Source organism: Sceloporus occidentalis, unplaced genomic scaffold (assembly GCF_023333645.1).
Source record: "Sceloporus occidentalis isolate IW3139 unplaced genomic scaffold, rSceOcc1.0.p SCAF_9, whole genome shotgun sequence".
Lineage (NCBI taxonomy): Eukaryota > Metazoa > Chordata > Lepidosauria > Squamata > Phrynosomatidae > Sceloporus > Sceloporus occidentalis.
Window position 1 is genome coordinate 1226329 of NW_028316989.1, and position 22613 is coordinate 1248941.

The 22613-nt window shown below is 42.0% G+C and overlaps 1 protein-coding gene across 1 annotated transcript in view; it reads left to right on the plus strand.

The window, feature by feature from the left end:
- The first annotated feature begins 368 nt into the window (after positions 1-368).
- LOC149306669 (glutamine--fructose-6-phosphate aminotransferase [isomerizing] 1) overlaps positions 369-22613 on the plus strand; it is a 32174-nt gene continuing 9929 nt past the window's right edge. Inside the window, exons 1-14 of the mRNA XM_089537334.1 lie at positions 369-794; positions 7876-7983; positions 8492-8599; positions 9206-9331; positions 10361-10419; positions 12345-12479; positions 13206-13267; positions 13672-13751; positions 16432-16537; positions 17225-17388; positions 18590-18685; positions 18875-18972; positions 19531-19651; positions 21601-21758. Of these exons, the coding sequence (XP_089393460.1) occupies positions 788-794; positions 7876-7983; positions 8492-8599; positions 9206-9331; positions 10361-10419; positions 12345-12479; positions 13206-13267; positions 13672-13751; positions 16432-16537; positions 17225-17388; positions 18590-18685; positions 18875-18972; positions 19531-19651; positions 21601-21758 (1428 nt within the window). The 5' untranslated portion in view covers positions 369-787. The remainder of the gene's footprint in view (positions 795-7875; positions 7984-8491; positions 8600-9205; positions 9332-10360; positions 10420-12344; positions 12480-13205; positions 13268-13671; positions 13752-16431; positions 16538-17224; positions 17389-18589; positions 18686-18874; positions 18973-19530; positions 19652-21600; positions 21759-22613) is intronic.

Consider the following 22613-nt stretch of genomic DNA (forward strand, 5'->3'; position numbering starts at 1 on the left):
TCCTGCCTGGTTCAGATGGAAAGGTGCCCAGAGCAAGAGGCAGAAAGGCCTCTGCTGCTCATATCCAGCTGCGAAAGCGGCCTCTTGGCAAACCAGCCCCTTTTCCTGGGCACCTTGGCAACACTCAGCTGGGGCAAGGGCAATAAACACAACGTGGTTGTGGTTGTTGTGAGCTGCCTTTGAGCCAACCTGGCCTCATGGCCACTCTGTGGAGGAGGAGGAGGCATCATCTGCAAGACAAGGATCCTAATAGGCCTTCTCTCATAAAGGGACCCTTTCCTGCTTCTCTCTCTGAGAGGAGGACTGCGGGGCCTCCTCCTCCTCCTCCTCCTCTCTTTAATAGGAATCAATGGCGCTGGAGATGCTGCAGCTTCTTCCCAGCCATTCATTCCCCCTCACAAAGGGCCCTTGCCTGGTTCTCTTTTGAGAGGAGGGCCCTGGGGCCTGCCTTTCCCTCCGGGGCCCAGGCGGATGAGGATGCGGCGGACCCTGCTGCCACGTCCCCGGCCTGGGCGGGGAAGGCCAGCCTGAGAGGAGGAGGAGGAGGAGGCCCAATGGTAGGCCGCAGCTGGAGCCTGGGCCCCGCCTAGGCCGCGCCCCGCCTCTGACGCGCCTCGCCCGGCCCCGGCGCCCACGCGAGGCCCAGGACTGGGAGCGGGAGGAGGAGGGCCCTCGACACTCAGCCTCAGTCCGGCCCCCGAAGGAAGGAAGGAAGGAAGGAAGGAAGGAAGAAGGCAAGAAGCAGGCAGGCAGGCAAGAAGAAGGAGGAGGAGGAGGCAGAGGCACCATGTGCGGTGAGGGAAGGAAGGAAGGAGGGATGGATGGATGGAAGGAAGGAAGGAAGGAAGGAAGGAAGGAAGGAGAGGGGGATGGAGGGCTGAGGGGGGAAGGCTCCGGGGAAGGCATGGCCCTCAGCGGCCCTTCTTCTCCAGGGTTGTTTCCTTTAGAGATAGGGGAGCCCTGCACCAAAAGGAGGTCAGCAAGCCTTGGGTATTCCGCCTGGAGCCCATTGCCAGGCTGGGCATTGCAAAGGCGGGCCATTGTGATGGTTTTCCATATCATCATCATCATCATCATCATCATCATCATCATCATCATCATCGAGCATCTTTTATTTCTCCTTCAATCCTTAAGTCCCTGTCCCTGGTTCATAGGGAATGGAGAGGCGCCTTCAGCCTTGAGAAGAAGATAGTCATTGAGATACACAGTTATGATGTCTGTCTAATGTGTATAATAGACATGTACATATAATGTAACATATGCTATAAAACTATGTCCATTTAATTTCTAATATATAATATAATATATAACACAATATATTATAAAATTATGTGTAGTAAATATCTAATATGTCTACAATGTTATAACATTGTTTTATATATAATGCAATATATTGTAAGTTTATGTGTGTTTAGTATCTAATTGTCACAGTTGCTGTAATGAAATGCCTGTTCTCTGCCTGGATTTTTGGATTCTTCCAAGTTGTAGAAAAGGCAGGATATTATTATTATTATTATTATTATTATTATTAAGCATCTTTTATTTTTTAAATTAGAAGAGCTATGGTGGTTTTAAGTAGCCCCCCAGGCCTATGGAAAGATATATATATATGTATGTATGTATAGGTATAGGTATATATGTGTGTGTGTATATAGATAGATAAAATTACATACATTTAATATCTTTTCCATATTGATTTAATATCTTTTCTATATTAATATAATATCACTATATTAATGTCTAATTATAACAGTTACTGTAATTAAATGCCTGTTACATGTTTGGATTGTTGTATTCTGCCTTGAGTGTTGGCGAGATGATGATGATGATGATGATGAATCTTATTTAATTAGAAGCGCTCTTGTTGTTTGAAATGCCTGCCCCAGGGCTGTGGGAAACCTATCTAATCTAGATGTCTAGTGAATGGTCACAGTTGCTTTCCTTCAAGGGTTGTATCAGGTGTACAGAACAATAACACCCCAAATGCACAAAATACCATCAGCATTGTTGTTGTTGTTGTCGTTCTGTGCCTTCCAGTCGTTTCCTGCTAAAGGCGAATGCATCCTGGGGTTTTCGTGGCAAGAAGATGCATGCTGGGGATTTGTCCAGAGGAGGTTTGCCATTGCCTTCCCTTGAGGCTGAGAGTATGTGATTTGCCCACAGTCACTCGGTGGGTTTCATGGCTGAGCTGGGATTCGAACCCTGGTCTCCAGAGTCATAGTCCAACACTCATACCCCATCTTTTTATTAGAAGGGCTGCTGTCATTTCAAATCCCTGTGCCTATAAAGTATTGCAGCACCCCAAACCCACAAGACAGTGTGACACCTTTATGGGGCCAACCCAAACGCACAATATAAACCTTGCAAGCTTTTGAAGCTCCATTGGCTTCAATGTGCATTTGGGTTGGCCCCATAAAAATGTGGCTGTTTTGTGGATTTGGGATGTTGTTGCACTTTTCCCCTGATGCAGGCACTGAATGAGAGTAACTGTGACCATTAATGCGATATCTAGATTCTAGTCTAGATTAACGCCACAATTGATACAAACGCCAGGGCAGCCATGTTGGCCATATTCCCTTCCTGGCGGTTTATTTTTCCCATTTGCTCTCATTGCTGCTTCTCCCTCGCGTTTGAGAAAATTACAATATGTTAAATGGTCAGAAGTGTAATTGGTAGCAAGGAGTCAGTAGAGATAACGGCAGCGAGTGCGAAATTGGACTATGCAGATTATGATGGAATGGCAGGTAGAAAGGCAGGTTCTGCAGGTGAGGATTTTCTCTCCTTGAGGTTTAATGCCATCTGCCTTTGTCACATCTTGGGTTGAAGCTGAGAGTTCATGATGGAAAATGGAAGTGGCGCTTCTGGTCTGGGGGCTTTTGCCCCTTTTGTGACTCTTCCTATTGCTGCTTTTGCCTTCCATACACTGGGATTTTAGGGGGGGGGGAATAATGTTCATTTTAATACCATTTCCCCCTCTTTGTGTAATGTCTGTGTGCTGATTGTAAGTCATTTCTTTCTTTATCACAGAAGCAGGGAGCTATGGGTGGAAGCTGCTATTTAAATGTTCTTCCGCTACATCACAGAAGCTAGAAAAGGGAATGTTGAAAATGAGAAACATCCCAATTAAACATATAAAAGACAATGTATATATACAGTAAGGTTACAGATACCCACTTTTAAAAACAAATTTAACTATCTAGCTACCTTAGAGTTAGGTGTTCCCATTAGTCCTAGCCATTGTAGCTGATGATAAGTCATGATGGGAGATGCAGTTAAAACACTTTGAAGGCCACAAGTTCCCATCCTTGCTTTAGGGTTTGGATAGATTCAGGCCACAGGAAAAGAGACCTTGGGGTCTCTTCCAACTCCATGGTTCTAGATAAATATGGTGCAAGGTAGTTTGGCCCCAAAGTATTCCTTCATCATCCTTAGAATAAATCATTTTGTCCCCCCCCCTTTTTTTTTCTTCCTCCAAATGTTGTTGCAATGGAGCTTTATTCGGAGTACATTTTGTCTCCCATTTGAGAGCGTTCTGGAAAGCACAGTGAAGAGGAGCTCTAACCACAACTTGCTTGTATATATTTAATGTTGTGTGGATTTGACTCAGAAGAGGGAAAGTGGGGCATTGCTAAGAATAGAAGAGGCCATTGTTGCTAAAAATAGTGTCTTGTGATTAAAGTACAGTTGTGTCTTTTTCCAAATGCAATCCTTGGATGCGTGCAACTTGCAGAGTCTATGGCAAGGATGAGAATTGTGCACATTGGAAGTTGCATGAGGGTTTTTAGAGAACTGTTGCGTTCCTTTGGACTCACTGAACCCCCAAATTCCTTAGGACCCCCCACAAAACTTTCAACTAAAAAACCCACTAGCTTGGAGTCAAAAATACCTACATTAGAAGACTGTAGAATAGCCTTTACAACCTGCTGAAAATTGGGCTAAACGGCAATCAGAGGTAATGGAGTGTCACTTCCGCTCAGGCAAAATGGCAGCCACAGCCATGCTCTGCAACCTGCCAACCTCTGGAGTTGCCTGTCCCTATTCCATCGTATGTGGGTTTGGGCCTGTAGGGTCCATAGCCATCGCAGCCTCACTTTTATCTTTACAGTTCTATGTCTGAGCTGCTTTTCAGCTGATTCAGTATAATTCATCTCTTGTTCTCAACAGCCAAGATAGACAACTGGTGGCTGGGTTTTGTGTCGCCTCCTTCCCAAAGAATAGGATGCAGCGACCAGACAATCTCAGCAGCTGACTCTACGCTGGGTTTTTAGTTGAATGTGTGGATACTCTGAACCAGTGCGAACTCATTGCGGTGCAAAAGAGGAAACACATCCTACAGGGTTGTTTATTAACTGGTATAATGTAAACATCTGGGGATTACTGGCATTTTTGCAAGGTGAATTACGCACATAGGTGTTCATAGAGAAAATGCCAAGGGTTGGCTTTCTGGTTAAGGTGAGATGCCAGAACCCTTTCCTGTTTAGCAGAAAAGAGAGTGGAACTGTGAGCTTTTCTCAATAGGTAACTTATTCTGGTTATGAGCATACTCCTGGCATACATTAAAATCTAGATTGGAGTTAGATTAAACACAGGGAAAAGTGTCAGTGCATTTAATGTAAGAACTGAGATGAATTCTTCCCAACTGTTGCGATTTACGAAAACTGTTTTTTACTGTCTTAAATCATTCAGCAAAAGGATATTTATGGCAACTAACAAATCCAGAGAGTATCTCCTCCTCTTCATTTTGGCAACCAGGATTGGTCCCAGGTCTAATGTTTGTGGTATGTGGGTTTCTGTAATCTTTCCTCCTTTTTCTCACATTGCCCTTTCTTTGTTTCATTCTGTCATCTGATCATATCTTGATGTCAACTGCTTCATCCAGTTTAGTTGAGGTTGGGATGTGATCTTTAGTTCCCAATCCACTTCTTGGAACAGAGCTCTACCGCTTCTCCTCATCCCATTGAACAGTTTCTTGTTCAAGAAAAAGGAGGGCTATGCCACTTGTTTGGCTTCCAGATTAGATTACTAAACTAAACAAAACACAACCCACCTCTTTTTAATCTGTGTTCTAAAGAGCTGATTTGCAGTGAGAAATTAGCTTAGCCGTTATTGCTTCCCATGGCTGAGCATGTTTGCATTTCTAACTTATGGTTTTCTAGCAAGAGTGGTACCCAGATGTAAGATCATTTTTGTTATTCTTGTGTTATTCCTTCTTTTTATCTTGTCCCTAGCTGGAAGTGTGTCACTGAGACATCACTAACCACTGTGTACTACTTCTGTGATCTCAAAGAATAGCCATGTAATTTGCTTTTTGTGTGTGACAATCTTCTCCATCCCATTGACTCTATGTGTTTTCAGCCAACTCCCTTGACCCTTCACTATCAGTTGGATCTGATGGGACTTAATGTCCAAAACATCTGGAAGACGTTATGTTCCTCCATAAATTCCAAATCAACGCACTGGCTCTTATCTTCTTTATGTGAAAAGCTCCATAGAACAACACTCTGGTGACTGTGTGTATCATACGTATCCGGCATTTAAAGACCAAAGAGACTAGATGCACACTCAGTTGCCATTTGTAAAACTGTTAAAGCTGCATTGCTGTTAGTGCAAACATCTTATAAAACAGAATTGTCTTGCTGAAAAACCCATCAGGAAAGAAGATAGGAATGGGACTGAGACTAAGGTTAATCCTTGTAAGATCAGCAGTATACCATTCTTGTGTTGCTGAGTGCTTTCATCTAGTTTCCAACTTTTGGCGACCATCATGTTGTGTTTCTTTCTTGGCAAGATTTGTTCAGTGGGGTTTCCCTTCTTCCTCTGAGGCTGAGAGTGTGACTTGCCCAAAGTGGTGGGTTTCCATGACTGAGCGGAGATTTGAATCCTGGTCTCCAGAGCCATGGTCCAGTGCTCAGACTCCTAGCCCACAGTGGCTCTTATCATGCTATCTCTGGTTTGTAAATGCCCCATTTGTTCAGCCAACTATGGCAAGCAATGCTTTCTCCCAGGCCATTGGCCACAGAGTTTTGACTTGCCAAGTGTTGGCTCCTTTTAAAAGGTCAACTGATGAAATCTATATAGATCAATTCGTGAGAACTTGTGTTGTCTTGTGATCTCTGGGGGTTTGTTTGCAAAGTGACTTTATCAGAGTTTATATGTAGAAGAGGCACTGAGGTTATGGACTATGATCTGGTTATTCATCTGCTGAAAGACTGGATGTGTTTCCTTGTGCCCTATTTTAACTTTTCCACTTCCTCCTTTCCCTGTGCCTTTCAGCGCTATGCCATGAGTAAGTGCTCTTTGGAGTACAGAGTGTGCAATAAGATGATACAACTCTATGGTCAGTCATAGGCAAGAATCACACTTTCTGCAGACTGATGTACTTGTTCTGTTATTTAACGCGGTGGAAATATCAAATGGATCAGTAGTGTGTCCTGTGATGTAGAGGTCCGAGTCTTGGACTATGACTCTTGAGACCAGGGTTCAATTCCCAGTTTGGCCATGGAACCCACTGGGTGACCCTGGGCAAGTCACACTCTCTCAGCCTTCTCAGGGGAAGGCAATGGCAGACCTCCTCTGAACAAATCTTGCCAAGAACCTACCCATGATAGGTTCACTTTAGGGTCGCCATAAGTCGGAAATGACTTGAAGGCACACAACAACAACAACAACGATGTCTCTCCTGGGGCAAGATTGTTTGCTGCCAGAAGTGGTTTTGAGAGTTTTGAGGCTCAGTCTGGATTTGAGGATAACAGACCTCTGTCTTTGAAATCCAGAATGGCTTCAGTCACGGAGAGACAATTCTAATAGAAGCACTAAATTGAAACTGTTTAAAAAACATATTAAAACATAGTAAATGACGGCGGAGGGAAAGGGGGCTTTGCTTAGGACCCATGGCCATTTGTCTCTTTGTATTTGGTGGCTCTTGGACAACTTTTCCAGAGTAAAAAGGGTTTGCTTTGGTCGCTGGGGCAAAGTTTCCAACATTTTGCCTGTGATTAACTGGACATTTCCTTATTGACTGCAGTTGGTAACCTTTTCGTAATCCTGAAGGACTGGCATTTTAAGAATGATTCATCTAGCTTTTTGTCCTCCTCCTCCTTTATTTGTCTTCCTCTTGCCATTCCTTCCTTCTCATATACCTTGCAGTATGTTGCAAGAGGCTGTGAGTTATGATGCCCTTTAGTAGAGGGGTTCCTGCAAGGCAGAGGCCATTTTGAGCAGGCAGTGCTATTACTTTGGTAGCTTGTTTTATTGTGGCCGAGAAGTAGAAACAACAGTGTTGACTGTAGTTTGTTCTTTCTGAGTTTCACTGATAGCAAACCTTGATGTCTCCTACAAATGGTTGCATGTGTGTTTAAAAGGTGAAAACCAGAGAGATGCCATCAGTCATGGCATCTGAAAAATGGAGATCCCAGGCTTCCTCCTAAATGGTTTTGGTGGGAAGGTTATGCTGCGGAGAAAGCTTAGATTCTGCAATTGTGAGGGGCAGAAATTCGAAATCTTAGCTAGATTTTCTAGGACTAAATCAAAGATATTGAAAGACTACTGAGCTTAATAAACCAGTTCTACTTTGCAGAGTTTGAACAATATATTGGAATATGTAGAATAATAATAGTGATGATGATAGTGATGGTGGTGTTTTGTTTATTTTTTTAAAAAGGTAATACTTAAAGAGAGATGTTGCAAAAAAGGTAACCATGATCTTCCTGCGTGCGGCTTGTGATGTTCTGTACAAAGAAAGGATGCACCATACTAATGGATATTGTTACTATTCGTTAATGGATATAATGGATGTGGGAGCTGGTACTTTTGTTACAATGGGAAGTAAAATTCACCTAATCCAATTTCTCTTTCCATTTTAAATTGACCTCACAGGCATCTTTGCTTACCTGAACTACCATGTTCCTCGGACAAGACGGGAGATCCTGGAGACCCTTATTAAGGGTCTGCAGAGGCTGGAGTACAGAGGCTATGACTCTGCAGGTAAGTGGCTTCCCTCCTCATTGGCTTATTTTGACTTGTAAATGTGCTTTTGTGCGTAAGCTGACAAAAGTGCTCTCGGTGGCTGCATTCCCATGCTCTAAACCAGTGGTGCGAATCATGCTTCCCTCCAGCTGTTGTTGGCTGGCAAGTCCAAGAGCACCTGGAGGGCTGACAGCATGCTATAAACCATAGTTTAGAGTTATGCAGATTTCTGTATTGAATCTTAGGCTTAGTTTAGTCCCAAGTAGAGTAGAGCTTTTCAATCAGGGTAACTTAGGCAAGTGCTGTCTTCACAAATTTCCATTGGAACTAGCAAGTGGATTTAGGTCATTTCTGGCTTTGAAACTTTCAAGGCCGTTAATGTATATTCAGAGACTCTGTACTTTTATTCTAGAACGTGGAAAAAAATTATAGCTGTCATGTCCTTAGAAAGCTGGATTGTTAATGCTGTAGCTTCTTTGTGTGTACCTGTGTGATCCATTGTTCTTACAACTTTCTATGTGTTAAGGAGTTGGAATTGATGCCGGTAACGATAAAGATTGGGAGGCCAATGCTGGCAAAATTACGCTCATCAAGAAGAAGGGAAAAGTGAAGGCTTTGGATGAAGAAGTGAACAGTAAGTACCCCATCCTCTGCCTTTCTTCTTTTGGTAGTCTCAGTACCATTCAGGGGCCATCATGCAGTGTATTGTGAAATACACAGACACACACCTCCTTCCCATCATACGTTATATCCATAAGTGTTTTAAATGAGAATTTTGTTTCTTTTCCTGGTTTGTTTTAAAAATACAGTTCCCAAGGGAAAAATTGTTGGTGGAACAAGGACAGATCTCATCCACACACATAATCAGTTTAATGAATATAAGAAGCTTCTTGAGTATAAGAAGCTGCTCAAGAGGTTGCAACTGAGTCTTGTTCCTCTGTTTAAGGAAGAGCAGAAAGATGCTTGTGTGTCTTCAAGTCGTTTCTGAGTTATGGCGGCCCTAAGGCCAACCTATTGCAGGGGTTTTTTTGGGGGGAAGATTTGTTCAGAAGGGGTTTGTCTTTGCCTTCCTCTGAGGCTGAAAGAGTGATTTGCCCAAGGCCCCGTAATGGGTTTCCATGGCTGAGTGGTGATTCAAACCCTGATCTCCAGAGCTGTAATCCAACGCTCAGATCACTACACTGTGCTAGTCCTGATAGATGCTTACTTTATGAATTAAAACTCTTTTTTCTCCACGCAGAGCAACAAGACATGGACCTAGACATTGAGTTTGATGTGCATCTTGGCATTGCCCATACCCGATGGGCTACCCATGGCGAGCCCAGCCCTGTCAACAGCCACCCTCAGCGGTCAGATAAAAACAATGGTAAGACATGGTTGGGCTCAGAGTCATTTTGGGTCGTGTGATCCTTTGGGTCATTGCTGGTTCCTTGGTGCTTTTAAAGAATTCAGCCAGTCTGATGTACTAATCTCTCTTAAACACAGTGTGAGTAAGGAAGAGGCATAAGAAAGAATTCTCTGTGGTCTTACCATTTTTATTTAGGGGAGGGCTATTCACAGGCTTCAGAGACAAAAGAAAGCAACAGTCAGTTGCATGCTGGGAAACAGAATTTAAGCCTTGAGTCTTAAACAGAAATCCTTAATCTTTAACAACTAGCCAAAATTCCCTCTGCATGTGCATAATGCTTACACATCACGATACTTTTAAAATAGCCTTTTAAACAAGCACATCATTCCAGAATAATTACAGATTAAATCCTTCACAAATATACAGAAATTTTCAGCAAAGCTTAAATGTGAGTACTCCATGATTTGATACAAATCTGTGATTTGAGACACAGCTATGATCGCTATAACATTCTCCTCTTAGTAAGCATTACCCAATTTACAAGCATGGGTTATAATTCCTATTAATCTGCTGATACTGAGCTTTAATCTGTCAAATATTTTAATCCTGAAGAGTCGTCATGACCAAAGTCAAACTGCTTGCTACCTTGTGTATTGTTAATACAGTCTCTTTGACACGGACATCCATCCTTTCTGGTGTAGCTAGGACAGAAAGCAATTTGGAGTAATGGTCCGCAGGGAAGATGGCCTACATTTTCTCTTACATTAGTAAATTGAACTGTAAATGGGATAAAGTACATTAATATTACAGTTGGAGCCAGCCGATGTTATTAAACTTCTCTAAGTCAAGTAATCAAGCAGAAAAGGTACTTAAGTTGAGTATCTCCACGTTTATTGAATGAAACCATCCACATATCAGGTGCTAGTGATTTGTGATGCCAGCTTGACCATGCAAAGGATGTCTTGTCTCTGAGCAAATCACTTCTCTTCTGTCTTTTTAAATGCTCTTGGAACCATTTTATGATTTTTAGCTATAAATGTTTTTCAGAATTCATTGTTATCCACAATGGAATTATCACAAACTACAAGGATCTGAAGAAGTTCCTGGTAAGTAAGGTTCCTTCTGTTGTGGGTTAAACCTCTAACATGGTTATATCTGCTTATAGCTTTATCGCTGCAAAAATCATGTGTCCTTGGTAATTTTATTTCAGAAGTATAGATCTTTGGAGAGTAGCAAGAGAAATACAGTTGCACTTTAACTGGTTCGTCAGACAGCGTATAAATATCTCTTTTAAGAGCTAAGCTGCTCATAAGGCGCCAAAGGGGCAGTTAGTTGGTAAATTCCTGAGGACAGAACTATCGCTCTCTCTGTTTTGCAAAGTGTCTGAGGAACATAGGAAGCTCTTTACACGGAGTCAGCCCTGACTCCTTGTTGTTTTCACTAAATAGGTACAGCTTTTTTAGGGTTTTGGATTGAGGTCTTTGCTAGCCCTGCCTAGAAGTTGCTTAGATTGAAACAGGGACCTTGCATAGAAAGCAAGTACTTTACAACTGACCTATGTTGAGTCATTCTTTCATGTATGCAGATAGTGCTAAATAGTAATACGGCCCCCTGTATCCATAGATTCAATTATTCACAGCTTGAATACACACACACACACACACACACACACACACACACACATCCAAAAAGCAACCTTGATTTTGCCATTTTATGGAAGGGGTATCATTTTACTACACCATTGTATATAATGGGATTTGAGCATCCACAGATTTTGTTATCCATAGAGGGTCTTTAAACCAAACCGCAGTGGATACCAAGGGCCCGCTGCATTATAACTGTGTCAAAGATAATAGTTGGAAGAGACCCCAAGGGCCATCCAATCCAACCCTCTGCCGTTTTGCTACAGATTTCATCTACATTAAAATGCCTTCTTTGACTAAGTTGCAGTGGTCACAATGTGGCTCTTCAGATGTTGCTGAACTGCAGCTCCCATTAGTTTGACCCAGCAAAGCCAATGTTGAAGAATGCTGGCAGAAACACTTTGCCCACCCCTTTATTAAGTGGGTATTAGTTAGTAGTGTGTAATAACAATTAAGAATTTTCAGGCCCATTGATGAACAGACCTGTAGCAGATACTATTTGCACTTATGCTGATGCTTTCATTTTATGAATGTTTGATCGAAAGGGTTGTGTGTACTAAAGCATGGAGGAAAATCTTTTGCAAGAGAAACCTAGCAGGCCACAGTTCATGGTTTGCTAAATCGGTCATTGAAAACATGTACTTTTTAAAAGACTTCAGGTTTTGTCTGTGAAATAAAGACAAACATTTTTGCAAGGGACTTCAAAGGGAGGCTACAGCATGAAGCTACTTTTAGATTTTTATCAGCAAATTTATTTCCGTTCACTTTGGTCTGACGTGGATTTCTGGCCTCTGCTCCACCCGGTTGTTAAATAAAGATCCCGGAGCTGGAAGGATAGTTTTGCTACAGTAAATACTGGTGTGAGTGGGTCCCTTAGTTTGCACTACTCTTTAACTTTTCTCACTCCTGAGCTTCATCTGATAAAAGATGGTATCTAGTCCACAAAAGGTTATGCCACACTAAATGCATTCAAGTTATAGAAGTCTTTTTTCGAGGCTTGCAGCCACAGGCAATAGGTTTTGTCCTGGAATTTTTCATGTTCTCTAGGAGAAGACAGAAAAGATTTGAGCTAATTATGGCACTAAAATATGCACTGCATTGAATGTCCACTTTCTGTAGGCAATTAAGTTGGGACTATCTGGCTTTATGATGGCATCTGATGTTTTCCCTGTGCATGATGTCTTAAAACAATTGAAGTTGGGCCAGTGTTTAAAAAACTAGAGCTAATTGTGCAGAGTCTTGGGAGCGATGGTCATTTTTATGCAGATAGTAGGATGCACTTTTTCTCATTGAGTGTTGGCAGTATCGCTTCGGTTCCTATATGTGCTTTGCTTGCGTGATCCTCTTCTTCGCTCCGGCAGTAGTAGTAATTCTTCATTTTCTTTCAGGAAAGCAAAGGATACGAATTTGAGTCTGAGACTGATACAGAAACCATTGCTAAACTTGTCAAATATATGTATGACAATCGTGAAAGTGATGATATCAGCTTCACCACTTTGGTAGAAAGAGTCATCCAGCAGCTAGTAAGTCTATGTTTTAGTTTATTGTATTGTATTTTTGGTAAAAATCATAGGAGACTCTTTAAAAGTCAAGATTTTCCCCCGCCAAGCATGTTGCTATTTTCCATTAGTGGGGCTTCAGTACTTGTTCAGTTGATTATCAGTGTAAACCTGAGTTTCCTCTCTGGAGCTCCTTTTGTGAGCAAAGGGCCACTTAGTCCTGGCTGGTGAGGGCCAGGGTCAACTTGATGCTGGGTTGATGTCAGTTCAGGGAGGTCACCAACCTGGGGGTGATTTCATTGTTTAGTTTAGAGAATATCATGATTAATGGTGTATGTTTGTGTCATAACACACAACATACTCCTCCAGATACAAGCTTTTACATATATGATAGCCTTGTAAAGTGGAACTAACTCTCTCAACCTCAACCTGTGGAATACGTGGCCCCAAGGCATCAATCAGTGCATGTTGAGAAAGTGGCAAAGCCTGTGTTTCCTCTGTCTCTGCCAACTGCCATTAGCTCTCATAAGGCATGCTGTTCTTGACTGAAGGAGGAACTTGAGTCTTCTTAGCTCACTGTCTTGCTGCTATACATCCAGTATGTGGTTACTATCATGTAAATGTGCTGGTAACAGGCTTTCTAAATTCACACAGCATTTTGCATTGGTACGCATATGTGCATGTTCTTGGATCTTTTGATAATGCAACTAAAAAGTAAAACATATGTTTGCTTTTTTTTCCCCTTGCAAGGAAGGTGCATTTGCCCTTGTATTCAAAAGTGTTCACTATCCTGGTCAAGCAGTTGGTACCAGGTAAATATTATCCCTATGTAATGGTTTTTAAAGTATTTATTTATTTAGCTCAATATGCTCTTTTAACTGATGCTATGTGCTGTCTTATTTGTTGTTGTTCCTCACCTTGCTATCTTCAGGCCAATGTTACCTACTCTTTGTTGTATAAGCAGTACAATAAAGGGTAGGTAACACTGGGGTTAAAAAAACCCAGTTCAGGGCAGAGCAGGTGAATTTATGCGACTGAACAAATCATCTAAATCCAGAATATTGTGCCAATTCTTGGCTGTGCCGACACTTCAGTTACTGCACAGTGGTTGGCTGGGATGAGCTGTAGGTCTGACCAGTTGACCACTAAATAGAATTACTTACGCCGGAGCAGCGTCTGCATCAGTTAAGAGCTGGATGTCCTTTTTTATTTCCAGAAGGGGAAGCCCTTTGCTTATTGGAGTGCGGAGTGAGCACAAGCTTTCGACGGACCACATCCCAATCCTTTACAGAACAGGTAAATGCCAAATCTGCAGTCCCCTTTCCCCTTTCTGAGAAGCTTCGGCTGGAAAGAATGAGTTATATTTAACAACTTTAATTGGAATCAATTACTTCTGAGGATAGCAAGAATGTAACAAAGTCACATTTAAAAAGTAATGAATGAATGTGTAATGGTTTCCAGCTGTTTTTTCAAATTTGCTTTTAATGCGCACTTTTAGGGGCATTTGGAGGTGAATTTTCCAAGTTTCATGCCGTTCTGTCCTCAGTCTTAAATCCGTTTAAGATTTAAATCTCCTAAAAATATGTACGAGGCCAGCCTTTATTGAACTCTGAATCCTCCTGTTCCTGCAGAGCTGATGGGACTGTTTCCTTCTGTCCTCATAACAGCTCTTTCAGGCAGCTTAGGCCTAAGACTGTTGAGAGGTTTGAAGCCGAGTCTTTTCAGTTCTAGGGTATCTCTATCCATTGTGCTGGCTTCCTACCTTTGCTTGCCCCAATCTCTGTGTTATGATTTATTACAAGATCTTGCCCAGCAACAGCTGATAGTGCCAAAGTAGCCATTGTTGGTGTAGGAAGGTGTGTGAAAGAGATATCCCGGCTTTTGTTGTGTACCTGCGGTCCCCAGCATCACTGTTCATGACAGGGATACACTTCTCAGAACTTGAATGCTGCATGTTTTGGGAACCCTGTTAAGACAAACCTTTTGCTTGTTTCTACCTCCAATTTTTTAAAAAGAAATGAAGTTGATGTTGCTTTTGCTGAAGTTCCTCTTGTTTCGTGACTCTTTAAAATTACCTTTTCACATTACACTTTCAGCCACACAACCTATGGATCATTCTTTTGATGGAATATCCATAAAGCTGAAGGAAGGTGCCTGAGACATTATTCTTAATTCTACACATCCTCCTGCATCTAAAAACAATCAATAAAAATCAGTACTGCCATTTTGTTAAATATGTACCTTCTTTCTTTCCATTGAAGAAGATGAACAGACCTCAGACTGGCACCTTTTACAGTTAAGGCCGTTTACTCTGAAGGAGAAGTTTATGTGAATGTATACCCTGTTGTGGCCTAGATCTATTCCTGTGGCCACCAAGTTGTGTCATTCTGTGTGTTTGTGTATGTGTATAGCAACTGAGGTGTCGGACTCCATCTTGTTTCGTCAATGGAAAGAAAAGGCAACATGATAAAGAGATGGCAGGGCATGGGCAATATTTGCATGCAATAAGTGCTCAGGGATTTTTCACTGCTCTCTTTTTCTGATCTCTGTCTTTTTTCTGGTTTCTCTGTCTTCTGTTGATTTGTGCTAATTTAAAAAGAACATCTACACTTGAGGATGTTTGGGTTATTGGCGCAGTGGCTGTCTTTGGTTTAAAAGTCAGTATCAACATGAAAGCAAACTATTTAATACCAGCTGTTAGACTATATTTAACATTGGTGCAATCAGTTAATGACAATACTAACAATTTTCTAAGGTATAGTGGACACTCAGGGTCAAAAGGAGAAACATTTGGACTGGGGTGGACATCATGCAAAGAAATGCAAATGCAACTCTTTTCTTCCACTCCGGTTGCCTTGTGTCTTAGTGGCGCTCGCAGCTGATAGGGGCCTCTTCTGCATCAGAAATAATGTTGGAGACTCTACAACAGACCATTCAACTACCCTTCTCTCTAGGAAGTACGTTCCTCTCCCTCGCCTTCCCTAACTGGGTGCCCACCATGTGTTTTTGGAGTTTTAACTCTCACAATCCTCTGCTAGCATGGCCATTCCTGCCTGGGGATAGTCAGAGTTGTAGCACCGATGTGCAGAATGCCATCCTAAAGTGTGACTCATAAACCATGTAGTTCCATTTTTTTCAGCAGTGTTATTCAGGCTTTGAGGTAAATGTTTCAAGGATAATAGCCATACAGTGCACCCTTTTTTTATGCGGGGATCCGTTCCGGACCCCCCGTGTAAAAAAACCCGCGTATTCTCGAGCCCCATTGAAAATAATGGGGCTTGTGCATGGCTCAGTGCATGGCGGTGTCCCTCATTATCCTTAATGGGATGTGCCGCCCTGTGCACTCCTGCGGGCTCCCTGGCGGCTTTCAGTGCATGCTGAAAGCTGCGTATGGTGCATCCATGTATGACGTGGGCGCACTGTATAAGGTAGCTAGAATTAATGGCAAAGGTTCCATAAAGGAAAAAAGAAAGAAACACATTTGTGTTTTTTTTGAATGCCTGCCTGTCTATACCTGACTCAAGCTACTGACTTAAAATGAATGGCATCTGTTGCTTTCCATAAACATACTAAAATAATAATAATAATAATAATAATAATAATAATTCTAAATGTGTTAGAAATGTTCTACGTAAAGACCTAAACTTGTTTATGTTTGTTAAACAGTGCTCCCAACATCAGCTAGACTGTCACTTTCACATGTCTTCCCCTTCCCTACTGTCAAAATCCATGGAAAAGCCTACTGCACAAGTTGCATTGAAAAGCGATGGCATCAGTGTTGCTCTTGCACATTTCCTATTTGCTTTTAGTGAGACGGATGAAGTTCTGTGCCAGTGACATTTGGCAAGTAAAGTTTCATGTTGGTACTGTGACTTGGTGACTTTGGGTGAATTTCATCAAAGGAATGAGATGTGTTTATTTGCTATGGATTGGTGTGTGCTGTTGTGACAGCTCATTGAGCTTTCTCTCCTTGTAGGAAAGGACAAGAAGGGAAGTTGCAGCCTCTCCCGCGTGGACAGCACCACTTGCCTCTTTCCCGTTGAAGAGAAAGCAGTGGAATACTACTTTGCATCTGATGCTAGGTCTGTGGCACCTCCATAGTTGAAGAGAGTGGTCATGTGGCTTGCTTCCCATACTCCATGTTGAGATGATGTGCACTGGACTACAATTTCTGGCATGAGCCCTTGAGGGGGGAATACAGTATGAGCTCCATATTTGTGGGATCAATAACCGTGGTTTCACTTACCTGCATCAGGAAAAGAAAAGACTCTCTAGGCAGCTGGAGGTTTTCCAGCACAACTCTGTGGTCAACCTCTGGTGGAAGTTGACCATAGAGTCATGCGAGATGCTTAGAGAAATCACTTGTCTACGTATCTGGAGGTCCTCCAGTGTGACTTTGTGGTCAACTTCAGCAGAAAGAGAGTTTGCCACCTTCTGCAGTAAGTCAGGGGATGGATCACGGATACAGGGATTGTACTGTATATCCCAAGATGAGGATGTTAGCTCATGTAAACATTAAGTCTCGAGATAATTTATATATAAAAATACAAGACAGTATGTTTTGCACCACGGTCACTGGACTGTTCTCCATGGGCTATATGCCACATACTATAAACTCCCTGGAATTAATTCGATAAATTGAGTTTTTTACAAAAAGGTCTCTCCTCGGTGACTTTTTCCTTCTCACAAATGATAACTTGTGAATTTGTTCATAAGTGGAAACCTGGAGGAAAAGGATATAAACTGAACCCTTCTCAATTCTCTTACAGTGCAGTTATTGAACACACAAACAGAGTCATTTTCCTAGAAGATGACGATGTGGCTGCTGTGGTGGATGGCCGTCTTTCCATCCATCGCATCAAGCGCACGGCTGCGGATCACCCTGGGCGCGCTGTTCAGACCCTGCAGATGGAACTCCAGCAGATTATGAAGGGTCAGTAGTTGTGCTCTTTCATTAAACAGTCTTTCAGGGCTCCTATCCAGCTCCTTTGTACCTCTTCTTTGCTCTCCTGGGGGGAAGAATAGAAACCCACTGCCTTGCCCTACTATGTCCTTCCCCTCCCAGCTGTAGTTTCTTCTCTTAATTGCTGTCCAAATGTTTTAGCCAAGTAAGAGTTATTTCCTTGCAACCTGTCCATTGCGTTTCCTTTCCCAGTGCTTCCTTGCATTCATTATTCCTTCCAGTTAAATCAGGAAACCATGTCCTTTCACTTGGGAGTTAAGATTTAAGACTAGGGCTGAATGCTGAGCCAAGGCCTTCTTTTTATTTTAGCTCACCCCTCCCGCTGGTCCCCAAAAAAGACTCGGATTCGTTTTTTGGCTCCTACCTTTCTAACCAAGCCTTTTCCAACATGGTTCAGTCCTGAAATGTAAATGTCTATTAGTTGCTGATTTAAAAATCCCTTCTCATGAACTTCACTTCCAGAATACTTCTGCTTTCTCAAAAGACTCTGTCTTTTCCTCTTCACAGCCTCCTATGCTTGGAACTGCTTCCTAGAGCACCTTTCTTACTTCCTTCACAAAACCTAGTTTTTGGGAAGCCATTGCCACAACCTCCTAGTTTCCAAGCCAAGACATGCAACTGAAGCCAATGCACGTTCCTTCTCAATTTACATCTGCCTCCCATTCCTATATGGCCAATCTGTCTTGAAAGTTTTGTACTTAGACTTGTGGGACCTGCTCTCCTGTATTTTGTGATGTTCTTTGCATACTAATGGAGGCCGGGGGTGTAGAAGGGGAAAGAGAAGAAGGAGAAATAAGCATTCACTTTCAAATCTGCAAAAAATGTTTTTTAAAACAACAAGAACAATATTTAGTTGGAGCTGGACTAAGGCTGCAATGCCATGCACAGTTACCTAGGAGCAAGTTCCATTGAACGCAATGAAACGTGCTCTTAGGTAGGAATAAATAGATTTATGCTATAAATTATTGAACTTGGTTTCCACTAAGATTAGGGAAATTGTAATTTCCTGTTGAAATCTGTCATTAATTGAGACTGGAATTCAGTCAAGTCTTTGGGACTTCATTTTAACTGACACACATTTACTCAGAGGTAAGTCCTAGTTACTGCCAGTTTAGTTCCAGATAGTGTGCATAAGACTGGTCCAGTGTGCTCTTTGTCTTTGTTTTTAAAGGTAACTTCAGCTCCTTCATGCAAAAGGAAATTTTTGAACAGCCGGAATCTGTCGTTAACACCATGCGAGGAAGAGTCAACTTTGATGACTATACTGGTAACGCAAATGTTAGAAATGTTATTTCTGTGTGTGTCTCTGTCTTTGTGTCTTTGTATGTGCGTGACTGCATCTATACTTGGCTGAGCATGATGGCCTTTATCCACAGAGAAGATATGTAGCCTTTTCTGAAAGGTGAAGATAACAGTGCTTTTATAACCCAGCCCTTTGTGTTTATTTTTATAACAGTGAATCTTGGGGGCTTGAAAGATCACATTAAGGAGATCCAGAGATGTCGGCGTCTCATCCTTATTGCTTGTGGGACTAGTTATCATGCTGCAGTTGCAGTAAGTGTCTGGCTTTGCATACTGCAAACAGCATTTGTTCACATTTTGAATGAATATATCACACCCTTATGCTGGAATATATATATGTGTGTGTGTGTGTGTGTGTGAGAGAGAGAGAGGGGGGGCATGACACAGAGGGATACTATGATTTGTTGTTAGGGTGGATGTATAGACTCAGGGGCCCTTTTTAATATATCCAAATTATAGAATTATTTTTCTGTAGTAATTGTGCAAACCCACAAAGTGTTTCATGCCGTAACAAAAGCCATGCCGAGTTATCTTATGACAAATATGTTAGCCCTCAAGATGCCACAGAACATTTTGGTCTTCTGTCTAAGCAGATATACTTAAACAGTACTGCATTTTGACATTTTATTAAATTATTTGGCTTTGCACTGATAGCAAAGAGTCAGTGTCATCCTCTTCCCCTGCTTGCTTTTAAAATGACAGAGAGGTACAGTAAAAGGCCAGAGAAGAGCTCTCCCTTCAGCTGTGCCATGCTGCTTTAAAGTGTGAGAAATGTAATATTTTTGCTCTTTCTCTCTATTAAAAAACCAGACACGCCAGGTTCTGGAAGAGCTGACCGAATTGCCTGTCATGGTGGAACTTGCCAGTGACTTCTTGGACAGAAACACACCCGTCTTCAGAGATGACGTTTGCTTTTTCATCAGCCAGTCAGGTAGGGCCTTCCAACTGGAGAGCAATGCTCTTTAAGATCCTCTGTACAAATCTTTCTATGGCATGAAAGCTAAACACACACACACACACACACACACACACACTGGTATATTCTTTTCTGGACACTTAATCCCATAGACTTGTCAGATTAGCCTTATACATAGCAAACTCCACATAGAACATTTCCATGGTACAACTGTTCCCCGGCAAATCCTGCAATATTCTGAGCCCAGCCAGCCCTCCTAGGAGCACTCACCATCCTCTTAGTTGTAGGAACGGAGGGCACCCCCTGCTGACAGTCCTAGGTAAACCTAGTGAGTGATTTAGTATCTCTCTTGGGATTTATCATTATAGGCTGAGCATCCCCAAGATGGAAATCCAAAAGACCTCCCAAACCTGAAATGTTTTTGGAATCTTTTGAAAATGGACTTTGGAATATAAGTGGCATAGCACATACCTGTACTTTATTATCTGCAAGGCTGGAAGGAGGCACAGCTGGAGAGAGATGTGAGGATCTGTTGGTGGCAAGAGTTGTGGCTATGTGCCAAGCACTATGCTTGGTTTCCCACCATTTCAGAGATCCCTGCATCTCTCTTAATTGCAAATGATTTAAATCATTTAGAAACAGGTATTTTTAAATAGTTCTTTTCCAAATGTATGAAAGTAATTTTTACTTCAGTTAGGATAACTGCGTTAGTTAACTGCCACAAGAATAGTTTTAATTATTATGTAACTCCCTCCCACGCACACAAAGATACACACGTCCAGATACATCAGTTCATGCATCACTGCCATCAGGCTAAGATAGTTCTTCATACAGTGCACCACTAAAAACTCTGAATCCCATGATTTCAGTGCCATTTGCTACCCTTTGCTGAAGGATATAAAGGACACACAATGATGACATTTGCATAGTTTACTTGCTATATCCTTGCATGTTGTATCTTTCCAAAAAAAAGCTGTCCTATTTGGATATCACTTACTGCCTGCAGGTCTTCTTCTCAACAGATGGTTGTAGTTCTCAGTTCTCACTACATTTCTTCTGCTCTATTTAATTACATGATTTTTGTAGCACCTTCCTGCTCCTCAGAGATAAAAGAGCAGCTAGAAATCGTAAAATATAAACCTACAATGAGAGGTAAAACCTCATATTTATTGTTGTATTGTTGAATCTGTTCCTCATGGGGAGCAGAAGGCCCTTTGTCTGATTAGTTGCTGATTTGGTTGCTTCGGTCACCTTCAGGGCTGCAGTAGAGTACTCTTACTATAACCATGTCAGGGATGATGGGAGTTGTAGCTCTTCACCTCTGGCTCAAACTCACCACCTTGTTACGCACCGGCGCTGACCAGTTTTGGCCAGTGGTTAAAGCTTTGCTCTAAAGCAGCAGAGTTACAGAGAATAGGCTGAAGACCCTGACAAACTCTCCAAGCCTTCTCACTCTTGCTTCCACAGAAGTCTTCCCACTTCTTCAGGATCCAGCTGGCTCTTGTATCTTCACTCAAGACACCAGACAACTCAGTAGTCTTGTATAAAAGATCTACTTTATTCTACTATATACAGCTCCAAAACTATCCAACATAACTCAAATAATACCCAACTACTACCCACAAAACACACTGGGATTCATAGCCATTATTATAGTCCTTGGATCATACCACCCACTCTTGTCAGTTTCCACCCATCCACTCTCATTGGTTCTCTTGTTTCTACCCAGAATTAATGATTTCATCATCTCAGCCTTGACCACTTAACAATTCTCAGGTGTGTTCAATTATCCACTTTGCATTTCTGTCCTTGGCATTTAGGACTTGCTAATCACATTACCTTTTACACCTGTGTGGCTCTTAATTGCTTCTGCTGAGTCACCCTGACTCTCACATACATGTTTTATTTCATTCACTGTATGTCCCATGTTGCTTTTTCCTTAACATGCCCTCGTTTCTTGGCAGGAGAGACAGCAGACACGCTCATGGCTCTTCGGTATTGTAAGGAGAGAGGTGCCCTCACCGTGGGAATCACAAATACCGTTGGTAGCTCTATATCACGGGAGACAGACTGTGGGGTGCATATCAATGCAGGACCAGAGATCGGTGTGGCCAGCACAAAGGTGAGGATGTCTTGCATGCTCAGAAACCTTTGTGCTTTGCCTCAAGAGAGCTCAGGTTTTGTATCTAAACCAGATAATATAGATAGCCACATTTCATAATAGATTTATCTATTCTGAACATCATACATGGGTGCATTTAGAATTTGGAACTTATAAAATGAAGGAAATAGTTTTTTCTTTAAGGCCAGGTGTACAAAACAAAATAATTTATTGCAGCATATAGCCAGCAGAACAGAAAATAAATACTGTATTATGTTTCCATACATACACTACATACAATTAAAACTGCAACAGTAACTGGAGGAAGAAGTATGGGAAATGCATTAACTAAATGCTTAACAATATTCGCTCACCGGCAAAAATTGGGATGGAATGTGGAAGGTTATTTCACTGCCTATGATGCATCTGTGTCCTTGGGTTTATGTACAAAGAGGTTTGTGCTGCACTCTTCCAGGTTAGCTTTCAAAAGCTACCTTTACTGCTCTTGTGCCCCCCACCCCTTGGCCAGGTCCACTTGTTTTGATAAGCCATGTTTCTAGATTGCATTTTAAATTGCATCTAAGAATTTGAGCTTAGGCCAGCATTAAAGTATTAGGTGGGAAAGGTAATGTTGTTTTATTGCCAGCTGATATAAATATTAATCTGCTCCATTGGTCATGGAACATTCCTGACGCGTTGGCGGGTTGCCCAGTTTTCTCCTTGTTTCCTTGAGGAACCTTTTCCAGATGTCTGAGTCTGCCAGACTACAATGTCTTTGGTGTGGGGTTGAGTTTGTACCACCCTGCTGACCTGTGGGTTCAGTTCAGAGGAACTCCTGGGGATAGGGAATAGGTTTATTGCCTTGGTTTATTACCC